Below are 24,177 nucleotides of genomic sequence, written 5' to 3' on the forward strand. Positions count from 1 at the left end.
TGTTGAACATATTCTCCTCTGGCCTCAGTGAGTGTGCGCTGCGTTAAAAACCAGCACAGAGCCCAGGATGAGCTATTTACTGAAGCGATACGCTCCCTTCTTTATAAATAGAGCGCTCTATCTAAACTTCTTCAATTGCCCTCTGAGATCTCTATCTCATCGCTGCTCGCCCACACACTGAACAAGTCAATATGTGCTCGGTGTTCCTCCCACACACACACACACACACACACACACACACACACACACACACACACACACACACACACACACACACACACACACACACACACACACACACACACACACACACACACACAGATATGCATTATCAGTGCTGCTGGGTCAATATTAGGCCTGGCGCTCTGTAGGTTAGGGGCTGTGTGTCTGAAATCTTGGGAGCTGTGGTGTAGATGAAGGTCAGCTGATGGAGGGTCTCCTCTGACCTTCAGTGTTCACACTGTGCTCAGGACCATGAGGCGCTCTGAGAGATCACAAAGGAGAGCATTAGGACTCTAATAGCAGCACATTCATGTCCTCAGTGTGAGCCTCATTAGTTAGGGTCCGATGTAAGCTCTGAGAGCCCCGCTATCCACCAGGAAAAACTTCATCAAACTAAACCTGTGGATCGCAGAGATCGGGTCTTCTTAGTTCTGGAACTATTGTAAAGCCATATAACACGTCTGGTGTTAGAGAGCTTCTAGTCTGAAGAAGGGTTTTTGTTCTTGAAGGTCCCACTGAGGTCTCTGAACCTGCACAAACCTGCGCAGACATGCTGAATGTAACACAGTCACATTATCATAAAGAGACTCTGAAAATATCAAAACATAACCTCCTCCCCCTGGGTCTGTTTGTCTGATGATTCATCCTGTATTCATCCTGAAGCATCAGAGCTGAACACTGATGTGGCTTCTTGTAGAGCTGTTAGCTTAGCTACATTACTTAGAGGTAAGTTTTAGGTAAGAAGCAGTGTTTCAGTATTGCTGTATCAGCACGCTGTTTCTGTAACTGTGTACGTTAAAGTTTCCAAAATCCAAAATCAAAATAAGATTTACTGGCATGGCGTTTTTTTTATACACACATTGCCAAAGCCAGTCATTACTTTGCCATCAGTAACTATGGCTGTCCCCAGGCTCACCCTGAATCCAGTGCGGGTCCAGTGCAGCTTCCACATGTAATCTGTATCATTAAAATCACTGTTGTAGGCTCACATTAGCCCCGCGCGGTGCGAGTCCGGTTGCGGGAGCCGTACGGCACAACGGAAAGAATCCGCAAGAAGTCTATCTTTTCCAGACGCCGGAGAGGGTCTGCGTCAAGCTGAATGAAATATGACGAGCTATACAGGAAGTGAATTGCAGGGTGGCATGAAGAGCCGTTGTTTTTTTTTAAATAAAATCAGTGTACAAACAAATGTAACTTGACTCTTCTTTGACAGCACAGTTGCGCTAGTAGCAAATGTAAACATTACATCACACCCAGTGACACGAAGTCGCATTTTGACAACAAGGGACGACGAGAGACTCATCCTTGAAGTGGCAAGTCATCCCATTTTATATGACACATCCCATCCTATTATAAAGATAACACAAGAGAAGAAAAAAGTAACGTTATTAAAAATAATAAACACAAGAGGAATAAAGCTCTTGTGCAAGTCCAGACAAAAACGTGAACCCACGTGAGCTTCTACTCTCGCGAGTGCCCTTTCCGTACCCAGCACCGGAGCCAGCTGCAGCCTCTATCTAGAGCTGATGTAAGTGGCAGCATGCGAAAACCCGCACCGTATCCATACTGCAACCGTAACGGAGCCAATGTGAGCAAGGTGTGTATCTGTAACTGTAGATGTTACTGAATTTTTGGCACTAGTTTTTGTTGTTATTTTGTTATTTGGTTTGTTTTGGATCGTTGAAATTAATTTTTTGTTCTAAATAATATGTGTTTAGCTTAAGATATGTTTCCCTAAACCTTATATTTAAACATTGACTTTGCTAGCATGCTAGCCAATATAGCTTAACTTGAATTTTAATTTGCATCTGTGTATTTATCTATATCAGTAACTGTATCAGTGTTTGTATATAACTGTGTAAGTAACTGTATCAGTAACTGCATCAGTAACTGAATCAGTAACTGTATCAGTGTAACTGTGTAAGTAACTGTATCAGTAACTGCATCAGTAACTGTATCAGTGTTTGTATATAACTGTGTAAGTAACTGTATCAGTCTCTGTATTGGTGTTTGTAACTGTACCTTTGTAACTGTACCAGTTACCGTACCGTCACTGCATCAGTAACTGTATCTCTGTCTGTAACTGTATCAGTATCTGTGTTTGTCACTGCATCAGTAACTGTATCTGTGTCTGTAACCGTATCAGTATCTGTGTTTGTCACTGCATCAGTAACTGTATCTGTGTCTGTAACCGTATCAGTATCTGTGTTTGTCACTGCTTCAGTAACTGTATCTGTGTCTGTAACTGTATCAGTAATTGTATCTCTGTCTGTAACTGACTGTAACTGTATCTCTGTCTGTAACGGTATCAGTATCTCTGTTTATCACTGCATCAGTAACAGTACCTGTATCTGTAACTGTATCAGTAACTGAATCTGTGACTGTAACTGCATTATTTTGTTTCTGTATCTGTGTCTGTTACTGTGTTTGTGTATGTAACTGTTAGGTGGGTGTTTTATTGCTGCTGTGTTACATGTATTGCATTTAGCTACTTTGATCATTTTTTGTTCCTTGCTTTAACTTTGTGGATTTTTTTCTTTAGTGTATGGTTTTGCTTTTCCTCCAATGATCTTTTGTAACCTTCACACCTCTAACAGCCTTCACCCAAACACTCAGAGCTCTAACTGCTGCAATAACTTAATGCCGTGCATCTTCTGCTCTTAAACGCCATAAAAGGAAGAAAGGAACATGTTTTGTTTTCCTCCTGCTGCATTGGTATTAGTTTGAGTTTATTGGACTCCCAGAATGCAATGAAGACAGATGCTTTTCAGAGAGCTGTGGAGGTTACATCTATTCATTAGCCTGTAATGAGTTTGCTCTGAGTTGAGGGGGCGGCCCTGGTGTTATTTTCACACTGACAGCTGTGGAAACAGAACGTCCACATTAGCTGCCTCCTCACTGTCTACTGCGTTCTCTGCTCGGCTTCAAACCTCACAGCTCTGAATACACCCCTGAAGCTTACTGAAGCACCTCATCCACAGGTATAAGAGGGACTGCAGGCACACAAAGAGCTGTGCACACACTCAGAGGCATGCACGTAGCTCTCCTTCAGAGAAACTCAGGCTGTTAGTGAAACTGGTGCTCTGACATCACTTAATTCCTCACCTTTAGGCACAGACTCTGTCTTCAGTCTGACCTCAGCAGGTTTCAAAAAGCTGTATCTTTTTTCTGGCATGTACACCGAGAGAACGAGTCTAGATGGGGACAAGGGAGCAGCCTCTGCGTTTATGCAAGATCCTCTGGTTACCATGGTAACATATTTGCCTCAGCCTGTGAAAGCAGGATTTACTCCAGGTAACACACAGGAGGGCTCTCTGCACAATTTCACACCAGCTAGATACATACTGGGATACATGTAACATGATTTATCATGTTGATAACATGAAAAACATTTAACATGTTGATGAGGTTTCACGTGTTCATAAAGAAAATCATGTTTGAAGCCTTTATAATAACAATAAACATGTTTATAATTTTTTTCACGTTTAGTATTTTTATAACTTTGAGCATGTTTACAGCTTTTATCATCATAATCATGTCAAAATTATATATTATATATATACTTGTATGTATATATATATATATATATATATATATATATATATATATATATATATATATATATATATATATATATATATATATACCAGTTTATGTTTATCAGATCTATCATGTTCATCACATTTTGATAAATCAGATCAAATTGATCATGTTAACAACATCATGTTCATCATGCTTGTAACATTAATCATGATCATAACATAAACAATCTTTTCATGTTGTTTCCATGGCATTGGAAGAAGTATAATTTTTCTAACATTATCATCTTTCTTATGTTTATTACATAACTTTTTTTTAATGTTGATCATGTTTATGAGGAAGATCATGTTTGTTTTCTATTAATTATTTATTGTGTTACACCTTTATCTCATTTTAACGTTTACAATGTTTTTTTATGTTTATAACGTTAATTTGTTCATTGTCAACATGTTTTTAACATGAATTACATTGTTTAGCGAGTTAACATATTTGTATAGCTCTGTATCTTTTACATGATTATTATTTTTTTATTCTATTTATCATGTTTATCATGCTCGTGTTTAATATGTTTATCATCTTTTTGTTGTTTATCATGTTTTTTCATGTTTTTTGTTTATCATATGTATCATGTTTGTGTAGTTTATCATGTTTGAGTTGTTACTTATCTTTGTGTAGTTCATCATGTTTGAGTTATTTATCATGTATGTTTTGTTTATCATGTTTGTGTTGTTTATCATCTTTGTGTTGTTTATCAACTTTGTGTTGTTTATCATGTTTTTGTTTATCATATTTATCATGTATGTGTTTATTTATCATGTATGTTTTGTTTATCATGTTTGTGTTGTTTATCATGTGTGTCGTGTGTATCATAACCTATGATCTGAGCAGCTCCTGTGTGAGCCTCAAACTGATGTCTCTCTGTCAGCTCTGAGTGAAACATCACAAACTCAGTGTGGCTGCTCAGTCCTTCAGTGCTTATTTAACACAAGTAATTGGAAGAGTGTGAAAAGAGCTGAGTCTGCGGTTAATTCTGCGTAATGCTGTTATCTTCAGATCAGCAGTTAATTACTTTGTTATCTGGAGAAAATGAGCTTCCCTATCTCCAGAAATGAGATTATCAGCTGTTATCAAGAGAAAACAAAAGGTCATTTTATCCCAAGACTTCTGCACACAGGGAGCCATGTGTCAGCATGCAGCGGGGACGGCTGCAGAGAAGGAGAAGCACCAACACCTTCATCCTCCTGCTTCATACTGTGGCTGATAATCTCAGAGTATCTAAAGCTCTGTCTGTGTGATTCTCTGTTTCTCTGTCTCTGGGGGGATAAAAGGTGAAGCTATGTACTCACCATTCCTGGCCAGGATGACTGCGATGTACTGCTGGCTGAAGGTGCTGACAGTCAGCAGCATGGCGGGCCGCTGGGAGGTGACGAAGCTGAAGGCCACGTCCTCTCTGGCTCTGCTGCTGCTCTCTGTGGACACACTGGAGGCCTGCGAGCTCCGGTTCTGCATCACAGAGAACGGCTCCTGAAAGGTATAGGTCACTGAAGAGTCCGAGTCGAAGGACACCGACACCTCTGAGAGCACAGGGACAGAAAGAAACAGATTTAGAGAGTCTCCTGTTAAAGGCTGCTCAGAGCTGCACAGCAGCAGAGCCAGCTGGGAATCAAACACAGGGCCTGTAGTGTTTTCACCCACGAGGCTCTGACCTCAACACGTTAACTCTTCAGAGGTTTTTCTGTCCCTGGTGATCAACCAAAGTTTAACTTGTTCAGGAAAGAAATCCAAACATGTTTTTGAGTGTGTCCGAAGGAGGAACCTCTCCTGTTTCCTGTCCGAACGCTGCTCATGCCACTAAACCTAAACATCACATAAACCCTGCATCCTGCACCAGAAGCTCCTCCCACCAACTCCTCGGGTTGCCTCGCTTCCCTGTACAACAAGAGGGAAAAACTGAGTCTGAGCGACCTTCAGGAGAACAGAAGCTTCATCCCTGATCATTCCTGATCATTCCTGATCATCCCTGGATGTAGTGTCCACAGTATCCTTTGTTTTTAAGCCCTCGTGTGAATCACTCCTGACTGTTCCTAAAGACTAGGGATGCACGATATCATGGGCACAATATCAGTATCTGCTTATAAAAGCTTAAAAACCTGTTTATCGGTATCGGCAGATATGAACATTTCTGCCGATAGGCACAGCTGATAAGGTGCTATTCAGATAGGATTATTATTATTTTCCTTCTGAAAAATAAGCTCCTTAAATAAAATGTAGCACTTCATTTATTTGCACTGCAGAGCTCTGTGTCTGTCACCAGGTTGTTACAGTAGCTCTAAAATAATCAAATGCAACTTGGTAATGTTTAAAAATGCATTGTACATTTAAAGTTCATGTGATCTAAAGAAATTATTTTTCTGTATTTCAATACTGAATGTCTTGAGTTTGAAAAAATAATACAATTCTTATTTATGGTAAAATCAAATGTTTCTTGTCTTGTTTTATGTGTGTTTCTTAAACAAATTAGACTGTCACAATAAGATTAACCTACAAATTCCAGTACAGGATAGACTTAGCTTTCTTTACAATGAAAAAAACAAACAAACTTGTGATTATCGGTATCGGCCGAAAGGGGTTTTGATATATCGGCACATCGGATATTGGCAAAAATCCAATATCGTGCATCCCTACTAAAGACGTTTGTGGTTCGTGATGAAAAGATGGGATGTCCAGATGATGCGGTTGAAAAGTAAACAATGACGTTTCTTTGACTTTTGGCTTTAACTTTTCAATAAAGAAACTGTAAATAAAACTTTCTAGTCGAGACTGTGCTCGCCTGCAAGGTCTTACACCACGAGGCTGCAGTGCCTTCCTCTTAAGCTCTCCACCTGCAGGGATCACAGTCATTAGGCGCACCCACCACACACATTACTCAATAAATAAATACATGTCAACTAAGGAATTGGCTCCTACACTGATCGTCACTGATAGTCACTAACCATCTTCGTTTCACAAGCACAGGGTGAGAGAAGAAAGACAGCGAGGAGAGACGGAGCGACAGACGAGAGAAAGACGGGTCTAGGCTCTGTGACTTCACCTCCCTACAGAAGGATGGGCTCCATCCCGCTCTGAAAAAGCTTCATCCACATTTTGAAGGGGGGTACATTTAAATAATTTCCTTCTTATACAGTAATAAGCTCTAACAGCTGTTTCAGCCAATGATCTGACGGCCGTACCAAAACGTCCTGAGGCAGCAATAACCAGGCCCAGGAACAGGTTCTCCATGTGCACCAGTGGTGTGACTTACAGAACATTACAAAGTAATTTGCCTTCATTTGAACAGACTCCTCCATGATTATTTGGATTAAGATGGTCTCCATTTAAAAAAAAAAAATGGTTGTAATGAGACCTCTGTTCCATATTGAAGGTAAAATTTCACTTTTCAATACCAAATTCAGTCATTTGACAGTGTTTCTACATTGGCGTGGCTCATTTCTTGAAGCAAAAATTACATTTTCAAATGAGCATGAACAAACCTCCAACTGACTGGGCAATTGTTCACAACATAACTGAATTTCTCATTAATTTTAGCAATTTGCATATGCTTTTGTTCATTTTTGCCAAAGACAGAGTACAATTAGCCTACAGTTAGCACACTTAGCCTAGAATTTGCACAATTTTCAAGTGAATAGATCTTGTTGATTTAAACTGACTGTTGATTCTCAGTCTAACAGTTATTCTCTCCAAAACATATCAGCATCATTTCATTGCATGAGTCAGCTCATGCACAATAGTCTGTTCAACTGTCTAAATTATTCAGCAACATGAAAACATGAATACCAGATATAAATCTCTAAAAACATTTAATAAATGGATATATCAAATGTCAGGTGAAACTGGAACTGGAAGGAGGAGTTTCACTCATCTCAGAAGTCCAGACAACAGGTTCTGTCAGTGATTGTGAAAACATGCTGGGATGTGGATGAGAATCTGTGGACAGACGGATGGACAGCACCGTGGACGGCCAGGACAGGGAGGGCAACCAGGGAGGAAGTGTTCCTTGTTTTTGTTTATGTGTTTATATCACAGTTTATCGGGCTTTATACATTTTCTTTATACTCTGATGCAGGGAAGTTACTTTATTTGTGTGAATAACAACGGTTAAAATTTACTTAGCATTGTGTGACGTCAAACCCTTGAGGCTACTTTTACCGTAAAATCATTTTCCCTTTTTTAATCCAGCTGTTTATGTAACTATATTCTGTTAGCTAGACAGAAAAATGAGTACAGTAACCTTTGTCAGTGAAGGACTGGGCTCAGACTGAGAGGTGGGCATGAGGGATATTTCAAAAATCCTCTGCCGTTGTGACAAAACATCTTTACGTTTTGATTTGCAGTGCTCACACAAAGCCAAAGGGACGATGTATTATGGAGGCACTGACTATTTGTATGAGACAAAAATTTGGTTTTCACTCATAACTGCACTGTTGAGCTTTTTGCAGGTGATCCATGGTGTTCTGCTGATCAATCCAGGTTATTTTGAGCAAAAGCACCGAGTGTTGAGAACGTTGGGTCTGTTCCAAGAAATAAGTCGAAGCAATGTAGAAGGATCTTTGCATTTTTTGTTGGGACTGACTTTTTTGTTTGGGAAAGATATTCATTTTTGAAGCATGAGTGAACAGTTTTGGGAAAGAATTGAGCTTTTGCAGGTGATCGATGGTGTTGTGCTGAACTGTGAGACTTTTGCCAAATGATCTTAGAGTTCTGAGAATACAATTTCTGTTTCAAGAAATGAGCCAAACCATCAGAGAAAACTGTAAGTTACTGCTGATCTCTGTCTTTAACTGTGTGTGTGTCCCTCTCAGTGCCCTGGTGCAGCGAGGTGCAGCAGCAGGAAAAGCAGGAGTGGCAGCAGCAGGACGAGCAGGAGGAGCAGCAGCAGCAAAAGCAGCAGATAATTTGCTGTAATGCCCCTGAACTCCTCTGGCTGTGCTCTGAGGACAGGTATTAATTGCAGGCCGTGCTGCTGGGCTGTTATTGATGCTGCACGGAGGAATAACCTTCACAGTGATTGATTATTTGTTTGTGCTAATCAAAGTTAATCTTGGAGAAGAATTACATTAAGTGTGGAGGTTCATCTGGACTCACCTTGGTCACAGGTAGTTCCACCGTACGCTGACTGGGAGCAGTCACACGCGTAGCCATTACTCTTCTCGATGCACCTCCCTCTGTTGTGACACAGGCTGCTGGAGCCGCTGCAGTATCCAGGGCAGCCCGAACTTACGCCAGGCGTCATCTTCGCTCTCTCCTCCAGGTCAAAACTCACGCCGTTCACCATCAGAGTCCGGATGCAGCCCAGGAAGCCTCGCTGCTGGGACGCTGTTCCTCCTTGGAAAAAGAGAGCAGAGTTTGACTTTTTCTGACCCATCGAGAGTTTACACAGAGACTGCTTCAGGTTTATCATGAAGCACGGCTGTGCCTGCAGGAAGACCCAGTCATAAGATCAGAACCTCTTTTTCCAAACACCAGGACCAGATCCAGCATGGACTCAGAGGGTACCACTGATCTAAGGAACTCTCCAAGAGAACCAGAACACATGCAGCAGCATAGGCCTGATGGAAGCTGCATGGAGATGCATGGAGCAGCATAAAGCAGCATGGAGCAGCATGGAGCTGCATGGAGCAGCATAAAGCAGCATGGAGCAGCAAGGAGCAGCATAGAGCTAAAGAGACCTGAATGGAGCAGCATGGAGCAGCATAGAGCAGCAAAGAGCAGCATGGACCTGAATGGAGCAGCATGGAGCAGCAGGTCTAGTAGTCTATCTCTCTTCACCATGTTTTTAAGATGGCTGATTGTTTACTGTGGACTACTGAGCTGGTGGCTTCACAGGGGACTTTAACCACACACTCCTAGGAGTGTGGATGCGCAGGTGTGCAGGTGAAGGTGGCAGTGTGCAAATAGAGCCATAACACGTTAGAGTAAACACATGTGGAGAAACATCAGGCAGCACCCATCAGGGTTTACTCCAGACTCTGATCACGTTCAGAGAAACGCTGCTGAGTGTGGAAGATGAGATTTTCAACATCATCACTTCAGCACGACATGCTTTAATGTCCCATCATGCATCAGAGCAGTCACACCTGTCATCAGACTCTATTTTAGATGTTTCTAAGAGACTGACAGCAGAGGAAGCAGAGCTGGTTCCAGGCAAAGGCAGGTTGGATCAGGCCTGAGGTCAGATGGAGCCGTCAGTCACATGTTACTGGACTGAGCACGCTCTGTTTGACTCCAGGCTCAGGCTGTGAATGCAGTGTCAAACTTTTTAATTTCTGAATGTTTCGTTATCTTTGTGTGTCTAAACGAGCTCAGAACAGCTTCAGAAGTGACAAATCTGCACTTTAATATCAGCTTTGTTTTCCCAGAGCGCAGACAGCTCGTAGCTCCAGTGACAGCTCAGTAGGTATTATAAAAACAATTAAATCTTCACGTAATGACAACTTCTTTGGAGCTGCACAGAAGATTACTGCTTCCATTTGTCAGTTCATTCCTCTGATAAATGATTTCTTTAAGTAAATGAACCATTAAGTGCATGAACTGAGGCCGAAAATTGAGCAGACGTGCAAAAAGACGCAGGTTTTTAATTGTATCTGTGTCCCCTTGGAGGACAGCTGTGTTATTACAGAGACACTTTAAATGTCAGAGGGGAGACAGCTGCAGAGCACTGGTGCCGCACGCTCAGTTATAATGGAAACGTCACAAATGTATGTGTGCAGCAGCTCACAGAGAGGCCAGAGACTATTCTCCACCAAACCCAGCAGCCACAGTCCAGACAACGGGCCAGACCCAGTGGGCCAGACCCAGCGGACCAGACCCAGTGGGCCAGACCCAGTGGACCAGACCCAGTGGGCCAGACCCAGCTGGCCAGACCCAGCGGGCCAGACCCAGGGGACCAGACCCAGCGGACCAGACCCAGGGGACCAGACCCAGAGGACCAGACCCAGGGGACCAGACCCAGCGGGCCAGACCCAGCATCTCTGGAGGTCGTCTTACCTACAAACAGCTGACCGCTGAGCCGCAGGCGGGGGTGTCCATCAGCCGGGGCCTCCAGGAAGCGTAGAGGGAGCTGGTCGACCTGCAGGGACGCCTCCTTCACATTCCGCTCTGCCCTCACAAAGTGCCACTGTCTGTCGTTCAGGGGGAGGTGGGACTTCACCGACAGGAGCACCGGACCGTTTCCCACATCAAAAGAGAACGTCACCACAGAGGGAGCTGCTCGGGGAGACACACACACACACACACACACACACACAGAAACACACAGAGAGAGACGCAGAGATACACACAGACACACAGACACAGACAGAGAGACAGAGAGAGAGACACGGACAGACACACAAAGACAGAGAGACACATACAGAGAGACACAGACACAGACACACAGACACACAGAGACACACAGACACACAGAGACACACAGACACACAGAGACACACAGACACACAGAGGCACACAGACACACAGACACACAGACACACATAGACACACAGACACACAGACACACAGACACACAGACACACAGACACACAGACACACAGACACACAGACACACAGAGAGAGCTGGGTCAGGCACGATGTGGATCAGGTTTTTTTTGCTCCTTCCTTTCTTTCTGATGCAATGTGATACAACGCTGCTGCTGGGAGAGGCTGATGACCTGAATAGATTTCTGAGGCCGGGCTGACAGCTCGTCAATATTTCAGCGTGTCTCTGAGGCTGCTGTGATACATAGAGAGTCCACGTTGGTGAGAGCTCCTCCCACAGGTTTCAGGACTAAACCCAGAGTAATCAGCTATCTCTGCACCTTTAGTGAATGAAGTGATCTACCACCAGCGCAGCTCTGGCCTGCTCTCTCTCAGCTCACAGAGAGCAGTCCATCTCTGTGTAAACAGATCTGAACTGACAGACTGATGCGTGGATTCCTGTTCCTCTGCCATCTGCTGTGTTCATTAAGCTCTCTGCCTCGTACTCCAGTAGTAAGAGAAGCTTTTAAAGAGTGTGATGACAGCTCGGCCTGCTGCAGACGGTGTCATTAGGATTGCATCATGCTGTGCAGCCCTGACAGGCTGCTTCTCTGGGAAATTAAAGTGTCAGCTGTGATACCGGCAGCCTTTCCATCTGAGAACTAAAACATACACTTTCTGTGTTTATGTTTGAATCAGTGGCAGCTGTCCTCTGAGCTATAACTGCTATTTTCTGCACGTCCTAGCTCTGCAGCTTGACTCACAGCTGAGCTCCACTCGGATGAAGTCTTTGAGGCCCACGTTCTCCAGGAACACCCCTGAAGGAGCACTGGTCTTAAAGTAGAAGGAGATGTCGGAGGCGAGCTCGGCCTGTAGGGTGGGGAAGTAGAGGTAGGAGGACTCCTGGTAGAAAGACGCCGCATTCCAGATGGACTCTGAGAAGGAGGAGAGAGAAAGTGGGAGGAAGAAACGCTGCAGACAGATGAAGACTGCATCAACTGGCTTTGTTTCCTGTTGTTCCCTCTCCTGTCTCAAAGATGATTTGAAGCAACAGCACATCTGATCTTTAACCAGCGCTTCATGTCTCTGAGCTGTGAGGTGTCAGGATTCAGCCTCACACTCCACATACTGTCTGATGTCTCTGTCCACGCTCAACAATACCATCCAGCTGACTGTTCAGCAGAACAGAGACGTCACAGGACTGAGACACTGCTGGGTTGATACAGAGATTATTACAAAGCAGAGTCTGGAGAACAAATAAAAGTCTTGAGATCAGGACGAAGAGGATGAACACCACTGTTCATTACATCATCAATAAGGCCAATATAACATCATCAACAGGCCAAGGGCGGGGTCCCACAAGGATCAGTGCTGGGTCCTACAAGGTGTGAGTGTGAGCATGAACTGAGGGGAGCTGTATGTTCACAACACAGAGCAGAACAGACGTTAAACAGAGATGTTCCACTTCAGACACAGAGATAGGGTGGTTGAAAGAAAAGATGATAGTGAAGTACAGAAATGTGGTGTGAAAATCACATGTCTGAGCTTTAGACAGACAGAGGGTCTGTGTGTGAAGAATGAGTATTTAATAATGATTATTGTATTGTTTTATATAAATCTAAAGGTGGATGAGTAAGAGATGGACAAAAAAAGGAAATGTGAAGTAAGTGAAGGCTTCAGCCCACATCTTTCCCTCCTTTTACCTCCCAGTTTTGTTGATATATATATATTTTTTTTTTGTTTGGTGTAAACGCAGAAATAGCATCAACTCAGCATTTGTATATCTTCACTTCATTGTGTATGAGTTGCTTCTTACTTAATCTGAATCAGAGATGAACCTTGGGAATGTGTGTCCTTTTATTCCCATCTTCTCTTCGGGAGCTGTGAGCAGACTGTGGAGGGTCAGACCTCACTCAAAGAAACCAGATTCAAAAGGAACCATGATAAACTTTAAGATGACTCAGAAATCCAAGCTGCTTCACAGATTGGTTGATTGATATTCTCCTCAGGGATAATCTGTGCACAGTGAGGTCTGATCCTCAGAGGGACTCCTGGACCTGGAAGATCTGATTAATAACGCAGGATCACGTAATCCTCCTTCAGCAGGTCCTCTTGAAGGAAGTCATTAAGGCCATGGTACTGTGATTTAATTTACAGCCCAAAGCATTTCCAAAAGCTGGTTTAGGAAAGGTTAAGGTAACCAGAGGATAAAAGAAAGGAGGAAGGAGGTCTGGGCTGAGTATATGGTTTAAAAATAAGACATTTGCTGAGGGGAGGAAAAAAATGATCCTGGGAGAGCCAAAGAATGGGACACAACACAACACCAACACAGACCAACACAGACCAACAGAGAACAACAGAGAGCAACACAGACCAACACAGACCAACAGAGACCAACAGAGACCAACACAAACAAACACAAACACAGACCAACACAAACAAACACAAACAAACACAGACCAACACAAACCAACACAGACCAACACAAACCAACAGAGACCAACACAAACAAACACAGACCAACACAAACCAACACAGACCAACACAAACCAACAGAGACCAACACAGACCAACAGAGACCAACACAGACCAACACAAACAAACACAGACCAACACAAACCAACAGAGACCAACACAGACCAACACAGACCAACACAGACCAACAGAGACCAACACAGACCAACAGAGACCAACACAGACCAACAGAGACCAACACAGACCAACACAAACAAACACAGACCAACACAAACAAACACAGACCAACGCAAACAAACACAAACACAAACAAACACAGACCAACACAATCCAACAAAGACCAACACAAACAAACACAAAAAAACACAGACCAAAACAAACAAACACAAACACAAACAAACACAAAAAAACACAGACCAACACAAACCAACAAAGACCAACACAAACAATCATCTTTGAACTATATCTTATTTAAAGCTGGTTAGGATGATGTTGGCACCCCCTGTGAATAGAGCAGTGCCTCCTCTCTTTAACTGTCTCATGTTGGTGTTTCTGTTAAAGATGCTGTGAGGAGGGTCTGTTTTAACTGAGGCCTATATCACGAAGCAGGATTAGTGTCTTAGCGAGATAACTTCAGGGTTAACTCTCGGTTACCGATAGCAGGAAGCCGGTTCCTTTTTTATCAGAGTAGATCACCATGGTGACCTACTCCGAACGGCTATCCTGCTCTGGAGCAGGATAAGTTGGAGGTTGAATACGATCCTATAAAAAGCCCCTCCCACTGGCCAATCGGCTTCTCAGAAACAATGGCCTGCCCTTTTCTCCCAAACCCAGTGGACAGAGGCGTACGAGTTGTAAGAAGAGCTTTACGAAGAGAAAGGGTGTTAAAAGATCAATCAGATCCACTCGATCAAAGGGACGATTCGCTGTATGAGAGTTATAGGTTCTGACGGCCCGGACTACTCTACCTCTGTGAAATATTAGAGCCGTACATTGCCCGTGCAACCCACAGGAGCGGTGCACTGACTGTCCCACAGACATTGTGCATCGCCCTGTGATTCTTTGCCACGGGCAGCTACATGTACTCTGTCAGGGATGAGGGGCAGCTGAGCAAGTTTACGGCATCCCGTGTTGGCTGCTGCCGTCACGTAACTTAGGGATTAATTCATAGCGTTCCCAGGATGAATGAGAGGGAGGTGGAGCCAGTTACCTGTGATAGGTAGCTGATTCTGAACAAAAGATGAAGGAATTCTGGCGCATATTTAGTCAATGAAATGTAGGCTACACGCAGCAGTACATATCACCACTTTTTTGGGAACATTTTAGGGGAAGCTGAGCTTCCCTTGTAGTCTTAGAGCAATCCCCACTGCTTGAAACAGACTTATCAGACGTGATGATGTTCTTGTATTTGTTTTTTATCTGCTCCCATGTTCTTCTGACTCCAGAAGGATTACATCTGGGAGAATGACATGATAATTGGAATAAACGCAAGTCATTTGCACAGTAGCATTTATTATTTTATGAGATATAGAAGTGTGATCACTATCATACTGAACCACTGATGAGTGACTTAAGCATTTACACAGTCCACTATGCGTTGCCATGCATTTTGCCTGCGGCTGCTACCGTGTCCCCCCTTACCGAGTTATTGCTTCTCTCCTCCTTGTATTGCTGCATTATCAGCCGCTGCTCTTCAGCGGTGACGTACAGAGCTTTCTTAGTCGTGCTATCGATTATCCTGATTGCTATTATTACGGTTACTCAATCCTGGATAGGTGTGAGTTACCGCGGATAAGTTGACCGCGCTTCGTGATATAGGCCTCTGGACTCCCTCGCCACCTTTTGGCCTCAAGTCTCCGCACACTGTTGTTTATTACTTTTAGTGAGGCATGTGTTTGTTTTGGAGATAAATGAAGATCAGATCAAAACAAATTTTCTTTGTTCAAGTCAACATTTACGGGATACAACACACCGAGGTAAGGTATGTATTTGTACAGTTCTGAAGCTCTATTGTTTAAAACGTGATATCAAGCAAATGGTGTAGCAGCCAGCTATATGTAGCGCTATTGACAACCCGGGGCGCCAACTTATCTGTAGGCAAATGTGACAAGAAGTAAACACTGTCAGTTTGTGTGTAGTTTAGTAGCTGTCTATATTTAGCTCAGCTGGCAGCCTGGTGCTCTATGACATGTCTGTAATGTATAATGTTAAATAATCCTGGTCATGTCCTGCCAGCCATCTACCATTCAGAGCTAACGTAACCTCACTGTTCATTTTATTGATAGACTCTCAAGTTTGAACAGATCACTGCAGAATAACTGCTGACTGTGGGTTGCAGTCAACATTAGCACAAACATTAGCCCCTCATGTTTTAGCCTTTAGCTCATATTTTAGCCTTTAGCTGGTGCTCTATCTCTCTTCTGTTTCTCTGTCTTCTGCTCTTCTGTCCTTTTTCTGTCTGACAGTTAGGCTCCAGTGTCCACCATCACTACAAAATTAATCACAGAAATAATTTCAGCAGAGTTAAACACAGATCTCTCTTCTCTGTACTAAACGTCATCAGCTGTCTCAGAGAGACTTAGGCGTGTCGTAAATCAATCCGGTCCTGCTCGCCCTGATCAGGAACCTGAGAAGTAGCATTTAGGAATAACCTATATAGGTGCTGATAATCTCATGCTAAAGTGTGGATTAGGATCAGGCAGATATCTAAAATGGGGACTTTTTCTAGATCACTGAGAAACTCCTCACAGGGCCTGTAAAGGTGACCGTACACCTCACCTGTCCTTACTATACCAGGCGTGAACAGGTCAGTGCTGTGGGGACCCTGAGGCAGTGGGTCAGCGCTCCAGTCCTCATAACTTAGTGAGAAGCTGCTAAATGTGTTTCTCTCACTCACACAGACACACTCTCTGAATCTAACTCAGTTTGAGGGGCTGAGTGTAGCTCACAGGAGCTAAACTATAGGAACATTGAGCAAAGCTCCTGTCCACTTGTCTAACCTGTGTCACTTGTGTTCACCTGTGTCTACCTGTCTTACCTGTCTAACCTGTTTCACTTGTGTTCACCTGTGTCTACCTGTCTACCTGTCTAACCTGTGTCCACCTGTGTCTACCTGTCTTACCTGTGTCACTTGTGTTACCTGTCTTGCCTGTGCACCTGTGCCCACTGTCTAATCAGGGTCACCTGTGTCTACCCATCTTACCTGTCACCTGTGTTCATCTGTGAACCAGTGTCTACCTGTGTGACCCGTGTCCCCTGTGTACCTGTGTCACCTGTGTATGTGTGTTACCTGTGTACTTGTGTAACCTGTGGCCACCTGTGTCACCAGTGAACCTGTGTCACCTGTTAACCTGTGTCACCAGATAATCTGTGTCACCTGTGAACCTGTGTCACCTTTGTACCTGTGACACCTGTGTACTTGTGAACCTGTGTCACCTTTGTGACCTGTCTCACCTGTGTGTCCTGTCTCACCTGTGTACCAGTCTCACCTGTGTCTACCTGTTTTGTCCGTGTCACCTGTCTACCTGTGTCCAACTGTGTCTACCTGTGTGAACCTGTATCTACCTGTTTTACCTGTGTCTTATCTGTGTCCACCTGTGTTGTGTCTACCTGTATCCACCTGTGTACCTGTGCCACCTGTGTCTACCTGTCTTACCTGTGTCACCTGTTTACCTGTGTCACCTTTGTACCTGTGTCACCTGTGTTTATCTGAGTCTACTTGTGTCCACCTGTGTCTACAGGTCTTACCTGTGTCTACTTGTCTTTCATGTGTACTTATCTCACCTGTGTCTACCTGTTTAACCGGTGTCACCTGTCTACCTGTGTCCAACTGTGTCTACCTGTTTTACCTGTGTCAACCTGTGTCCAACTGTGTCTACCTGTGTCAACCTGTATCTACCTGTTTTACTTGTGTCAACCTGTATATACCTGTTTTACCTGTGTCCTACTTGTGTCCACCCATCTTACTTGTGTCCACCTGTGTACCTGTCTACCTGTATCCACCTGTGTACCTGTGTCAACCGTTATCATCTGTGTCCACCTGTGTACCTGTCTACCTGTATCCACCTGTGTACCTGTGTTACCCGTGTTCACCTGTGTCCCCCTGTGTCACCTTCCTCTTTGATTAACACTTAAGCTGTCAAAGCTAAACCGCACATTCCCAGTTCAACACTTTCTGATGGTTTAGAGCCCAGCTCTCTACCCTGGTGTCAACAGATGAGGTGTACATACATCATGTCAGCCTGAGAATCAAACACTTAGGTGATCACCTACTGTCACCGTAGCAACGCAGAGGGCCAAGCAGGTAGACGGCCTGGGAGCCTGTTCTGTTGGTGTCCCCGATCACCACCTGGCTCACGGGGAGGTGGTCTTTGTAGGAGAGGACGCCAGTGTCGTTTGCCCTATGACACAAATACACACACACACACACACACACACACACACACACACACACACACAGATAAATAAATAAATGGATGGAGTGGCCCTCGGGTGCTGGATGCCTTTATGGATCCAGATAAAGGCGTCCATTCTTCTGCATTAGCCCAGAATGCAGAGTAAACACATTAAAAAGGAGCAATCTATCACTGTGCAGACAACTGCCACTGGAAATATGCAAACCGAGCTGAAAGGAGAGGAGCGCGGAGTGGATTTACATACCATAAACAAACACTCAGAGCGCCTAACACGCCCAGACTCTGATGCTGCCTTTGTTTCTGCAGTCAGCACTCAGAAGTGATGATTAGTTTGATCATAGTTCAGTAAATGTTCACTATGAGCTGTAATAAATCATTTAAAGAGAGGAGCTGTATGCAGAGGAGGAAGAATAAACACTTTAACGCTGAAAGAAGCCTTTAAACAGCTCTGTGAGAGCGGATCTGCTCGCTGCACTTCAGACTGACGAGGGAAAAGATTCATCTCTGCTTTCACTTTAACGATGGCTTTAACGCTAACTGTTAAAAGTTCATGTAAATATAAAAACTGAGCTTTTCCTTTCTGTCTGATACCTTTAATTTCCTCTGTCCTCGCTGAGCTCCTGCCTGGTTATTACTCCAGATCTAGCTTAGTATGAGTTAGTTTTTCTGTCTGCTAAGGACTCTACCAAAAAAACATCATGCTACCACTGAGCATGAAGCTGAGCTCAGACATTTACCCCCTCCTCACTGAACTCCTCTCCTTCTGCTGAAACAAGAGGAAATGAAATCTCTTTTGGAGTCAGAGGCAGAGGGTACCAGGTATCTGAGTCTGCGTCACAGTTGCAGAAGTAGTTCATGTCAAGGCAGTTCTCCTCCAGGCTGCAGGAGCACTGCTGCACGCCGGGCAGGAAGCCTCCCCAGTAGCTCCGCCTCTCTCCCTCACGGTCCAGCCACCAGGACAGAGGGCTGCCGTCTGCAGAGAGAAGCAGAGACAGCCACTGTTATCAGAGAGACAGCAGGAGGCCTGACAGGACAGGTGGGGTCAGGTGGGTCGGGCCAGGGGTCAGAGATGAAGGTTTACAGTGCGTGGCATCAGTAGCTCCACCAGACACTAACAAAGACACAGAAACTAAGGATTAGTGCACTTCAATATGAAACAAGGGGATTCAAACATAAAGACATTCACTGACAAAGCTTCAACAGGTCTGCACCTGCTGCAAACTGGAAACACACAGTCCTGTTCTCAATGTGGTGTAGCTCTGTGTTGGTGTCAGTCACTCATCAGTAAAGGTGGAGATCTGTGTTGGTGTTAGTCGTCGATCAGTAAAGGTGTAGCTCTGTGTTGGTGTTAGTTACCCACCAGTAAAGATATAGCTTTGTAAGTGTCAGTTAAGACAAGTAAAGGTGTAGCTTTGTTGGTGACAGTCATCCATCAGTAAAGGTGTAGCTCTGGGTTGGTCATAGTCACCCATTTGTAAAGGTTTAGCTCTGTTGGTGACAGTCATCCATCAGTAAAGGTGTAGCTCTGGGTTGGTTTTAGTCAACCATTTGTAAAAGCGTAACTCTGTTGGTGTCAGTTGTCCATCAGTTAAGGTGTAGCTCTGTTAATGTCAGTCATCTGTGTTTTTTGTAAGTCACCGTCAGTAATAGTGTAGCTTTGTTGGTGTCAGTCACCCAGTAAAGGTGTAGCTCTGTGTTGGTGTTAGTCACCCATCAGTAAAGGTGTAGCTTTGTTGGAGTCAGTCATCCATCAGTCAAGGTGTAGCTCTGTTGGTGTCAGTTATCTATCATTAAAGGTGGAGCTATGTCTGTGACCCCACATCCAACACAGGGCCAGCCAACTCCAGGGACGAGGAGCTAAAACACATCATGAAGGGCTTCATGCAGCCATGTTTCCTGACTCTGTGAACTCAGCCAACAGTTAGGGTCTACAGCTGTCACAGGAAGGACAGCAGAGACTGTTAGAGACACTTATTCAGGAGAGACACTGATACAGCAGAAAGACTAAAGACAGAAGAGACAGTAGAGACAGGAGAGACAATTAAGATGGTAGAGACAATAAGGGCTGTTGAGACAGAAAAGACAGCAGAGACAGTACAGACAAAAGCAAGGGCTCCGCCAGGGATTTTGGGCCCTTTGAAAAAAAATATTGCTGAGCCCTCGTTTGGTTTTATGAGGGGTCTTTCTGGGCCCCTGTCAATGATGGGCCCCAGAGTCTTTCCCCTTTCCCCTCCCTTTCCGATGCCCATGGACAGTGGAGACAGAGAAATAGAGACAGAAAAGTCAGTAGAGTCAGGAGAGACAGTAGAGACATGCCTGGTGCAGCATCTGAGCCCCATGTTTCATTAGTCTGCTTCCTTCACCACCCTCCCTGTCTCATCCTCTGCAGACAGACCTGTCCTCCATTCCTGCAGCCTTCACTCAACAACAGTTTCACTAATAAGAAAAGACAGCGATCAATCCTTCCTCAAGGACAGGCTCTCTTCCTGAAACTTGACGCATATTGACAGCATTTCTCCACAGCACCCACTGACTCCTTCACCCAATAAAAGGGCATCAGAATTTTGACGAGCAGCCCACTGGAGTCTGCAGCGTTCATTACACCCACACAGGGAGAGCTGGAACACGCAGTGTTTCCACAGTGATTTACAATGAGTACATTTAAAGCCTGCAGGAAGACGAGCCACCTATTAAGAATCAGCTTCACATCACTCACAAAGACACAGCGCAGTGCCTGAGTTGGAATAAACAGCTGCAGGACAACCAGTGATCTGATAGGAACCAAAGAGACCTATAGCTCCACTGACAGTCCACAGATTGTCCATTGACAGTCCACAGATAGTCCACAGATAGTCCACTAAAAGTCCACTGACAGTCCACAGACTGTCTACTGACAGTCCACAGACAGTCCACAGATAGTCCACTGACAGCCAGCCCACAGCTCCACAGATAATCCCCAGCCAATCCAAGAGCAGTTCACTGACAGTCCACAGACTGTCCATTGACAGTCCACAGATAGTCCACTAAAAGTCCACTGACAGTCCACAGACTGTCCACTGACAGTCCACAGACAGTTCACTGACAGTCCACTGTCACTTCACTGACAGTCCACTGACAGCCACCTTAGAGCTCCACAGATAATCCCCAGTCAATCCAAGAGCAGTCCACAGACAGTCCACTGACAGTCCACAGACAGTTCACTGACAGTCCACTGACTGTTCACTGACAGTCCACAGAGAGTCCAAAGGAACTTCACTGACAGTCCACAGACAGTTCACAGTCCACTGACAGTTCACAGACAGTCTAAAGACTGATTAAACCCTGACTTTACCATTACTGAACCCCTCCTGGGCCCTGACTTAGTCCTGACAAAAAGCAGCCTGAATCTGCTTAGACTCTGGCTGAACCCTGCCTAACACAGGGTGGCAACAAAAACCAGTGGTAACAAAAAACAGCAGCAACAAAAAAGGAGCAACAATAATAAGAAACATGGAAATCATGACAAACAATACCAAGGAGAAACAAATACCAGGAGTGATACAAACAAGGAGCAGCAGAAACAAGGAGCAACCTAAACAAGGATTTCCAAAAAACAGAAGGAAAGAAAAAAACAAGACCAACAAAAACAAAACAAAACAAAACAAAACAAAGCAAAAAAAACAAAACAAAACAAAGCAAAACAAAACAAAGCAAAACAAAGCAAAACAAAACAAAACAAGGCTCAACAACAACAACAACAGCAGGTTCAACAAAAACAAGTATCAACAGGAACAGGATTAAAAAAACTAATGAGCACCATACACAACAAGGAACAGATATCAGCGGCAACGGAAACAAGGATCAACAAAAACCATTAACAACAAAAACCAGGAGCAACTAAAACAAGGATCAACAGAACCAGGAGTGACAAAAATCAGGAGCAACAGATTCCGGGAGCAGGGTCCTCTGAGGGCAGCTCAAATATGTCTCTGAATGAACACTGAAACAGGGTCCGGCACTTGCTCTGACTCTTCTCTGTTTTCAGACTCATTTTAATGTTTGGACCAGGTTTTGCCGACACCTGTTCAAGCTTTAACTCCTTGTTACTCCAAACATCCAGATCCTGCGCCATGTTCAGGATTAGGGGACGGATGCTGAGGAAACCTTTAGAGACTCATTGCAACAAGCTCAGACTTAGTGAAACATGAACCCACGTCACCCCACGAGACGCTCCTCATAAAATTAACTCAGTTATTAAAACACTGATCCAGGCTAAACCCTGTGGTCATGATGCTGTCCTGACCCTAACCAGGAGGTCAGAGATACACACACTCTGATCTTTGTTGCTGTGCTCTGTTTGAAGCCTGACTGTGACCCTGACCCAGGTGATAACTCCAGGACCTCATACAGCTCTGAGTGTCAGGAAGCCTGAGCTCACTCACCTTTGGTGTTGAAGAGATGGGATCTCTTGCAGTTATAAACCACTTCCTGTTGGCACTGCTCCGACCCGGACACGATGGCCCGGAGCTGATGGGCTGAGGCACTGTAGTTCAGCCTCATAATGTGAGGTTTGTGGACAGTGGAGCCCTGGACGGTGACTGGGGCCGAGCTGTTGTGACTCAAGACCGTCCACACCTTCTCCTCTATGGGGAGAGAAAAGGTCACACAGATAGCATGAACAAATGCACCCGTAACCACACACTAACACTAACCTGAAAACATCCTAACACAACTTAAAACACTCCTAAACAGACCATTAACACACCTTATCACACATTAAGACACCTTAACACACCCTATCACACCTTAACACACCTTTAACACAATTTATCCCACCTTAACACCAGTGGCGTGGCGTTGGGATTTTTTTTTTTGAGGAAGCCAAGTGAGACAAAGCCTCTAATCTGTATGATTTTTAGGGAGTGAGGTACATAAAAGACTATGTTGCAGTTTGTATATCGTTATTTCATGTAATGGAATGACCTATCGGAGCACCCAGAGAGCGCTCATTTTACTTACTTTGAACACCCACACACGCCCTTTCACTTTCCCACCCTCAGTCACATATTCACACACATACATTGTCCTCTTGACTTAGCTTAAATATCTTATTAATTTACTCAACAGCCCACTCAAACACACAACCGGCTGCTTCATGCACACTGCTAATGTGCTAACCTCTCTGATTTCATTCAGTGACTTGATGATGACGATACTGTGATTTGATTGGTTTGAGGCCAAAGACGGGGTGGCTTCCCTTGACACAGTCTTGGCCAATCACAAGTGAGCAGTGTCGTGATCCTAGCCTCATCTGATTGGTTAATCATTTTTGTTTTTTTTCACCAAGGGACGCCAACTTAGCTTGGCCTCCTTGTGGACAACAGTGTGCAATATTGTATTTTCACCACTCATTCGCAGCATGACATTTAGGAGGCCCCTGTTTTACGCATCGTAAAATGCTCAATAAGTAGAGGAGAGAAATAAGGCAAAGATGACAGTGAAGAAACACAAAATAAGTATCGAAACTGTTAAAAAGGAGTATTGTTATTAAATCACAAATACAGTCTGAAAAAAAAGAGGAAGCATGGCTTCCCTTGGCCTCCGGGAGAAAACGCCACTGCTTAACACACCTTATCACACCCTTAACACACCTGTAACACACCTTTAACACACCCTATTACACCTTAACATACCTTAAACACACTTTATCCCACCTTATCTCACCTGTAACACACCTTTAACACACCTTATCACACCTTAAACACACTTTATCCCACCTTAACACACCTTTAAGTAAGGATTAAACAACGAGGCAGCGTGCATTAGACCGTTCTAAGGCACGACGTGGAGTGGTGTTACTCCGCAGAGTGCCTAAGAACGGTCTAATGCACGCTTCCGAGTTGTTTAATCCGCTTATACCATGGTCCCACAAACTGTAAACTTGAAAAAAAATTATGAATAATTTGACCAGAGACAGTGATGCACCACATGTGCTCAGTTGTTTGATCTGAGGTTTTTAGTGGGTGGGACAGGA

The 24,177-nt window shown here is 44.2% G+C and overlaps 1 protein-coding gene across 1 annotated transcript in view; it reads right to left on the reverse strand.

The window, feature by feature from the left end:
- The window catches only part of cntnap5a (contactin associated protein family member 5a), a 167,794-nt gene that overhangs the window by 20,567 nt on the left and 123,050 nt on the right, over window positions 1-24,177 (reverse strand). The window contains exons 13-19 of the mRNA XM_074695141.1: window positions 22,586-22,786; window positions 18,981-19,137; window positions 18,022-18,149; window positions 12,039-12,209; window positions 10,807-11,025; window positions 8,905-9,144; window positions 5,109-5,336 (exon numbers count right to left, since the gene is read on the reverse strand). Of these exons, the coding sequence (XP_074551242.1) occupies window positions 5,109-5,336; window positions 8,905-9,144; window positions 10,807-11,025; window positions 12,039-12,209; window positions 18,022-18,149; window positions 18,981-19,137; window positions 22,586-22,786 (1,344 nt within the window). The remainder of the gene's footprint in view (window positions 1-5,108; window positions 5,337-8,904; window positions 9,145-10,806; window positions 11,026-12,038; window positions 12,210-18,021; window positions 18,150-18,980; window positions 19,138-22,585; window positions 22,787-24,177) is intronic.

Source organism: Halichoeres trimaculatus, unplaced genomic scaffold (assembly GCF_033239565.1).
Source record: "Halichoeres trimaculatus isolate MK-OKI-2021-1 unplaced genomic scaffold, fHalTri1.1 fHalTri1_scaffold_19, whole genome shotgun sequence".
NCBI classification, from domain to species: domain Eukaryota; kingdom Metazoa; phylum Chordata; class Actinopteri; order Labriformes; family Labridae; genus Halichoeres; species Halichoeres trimaculatus.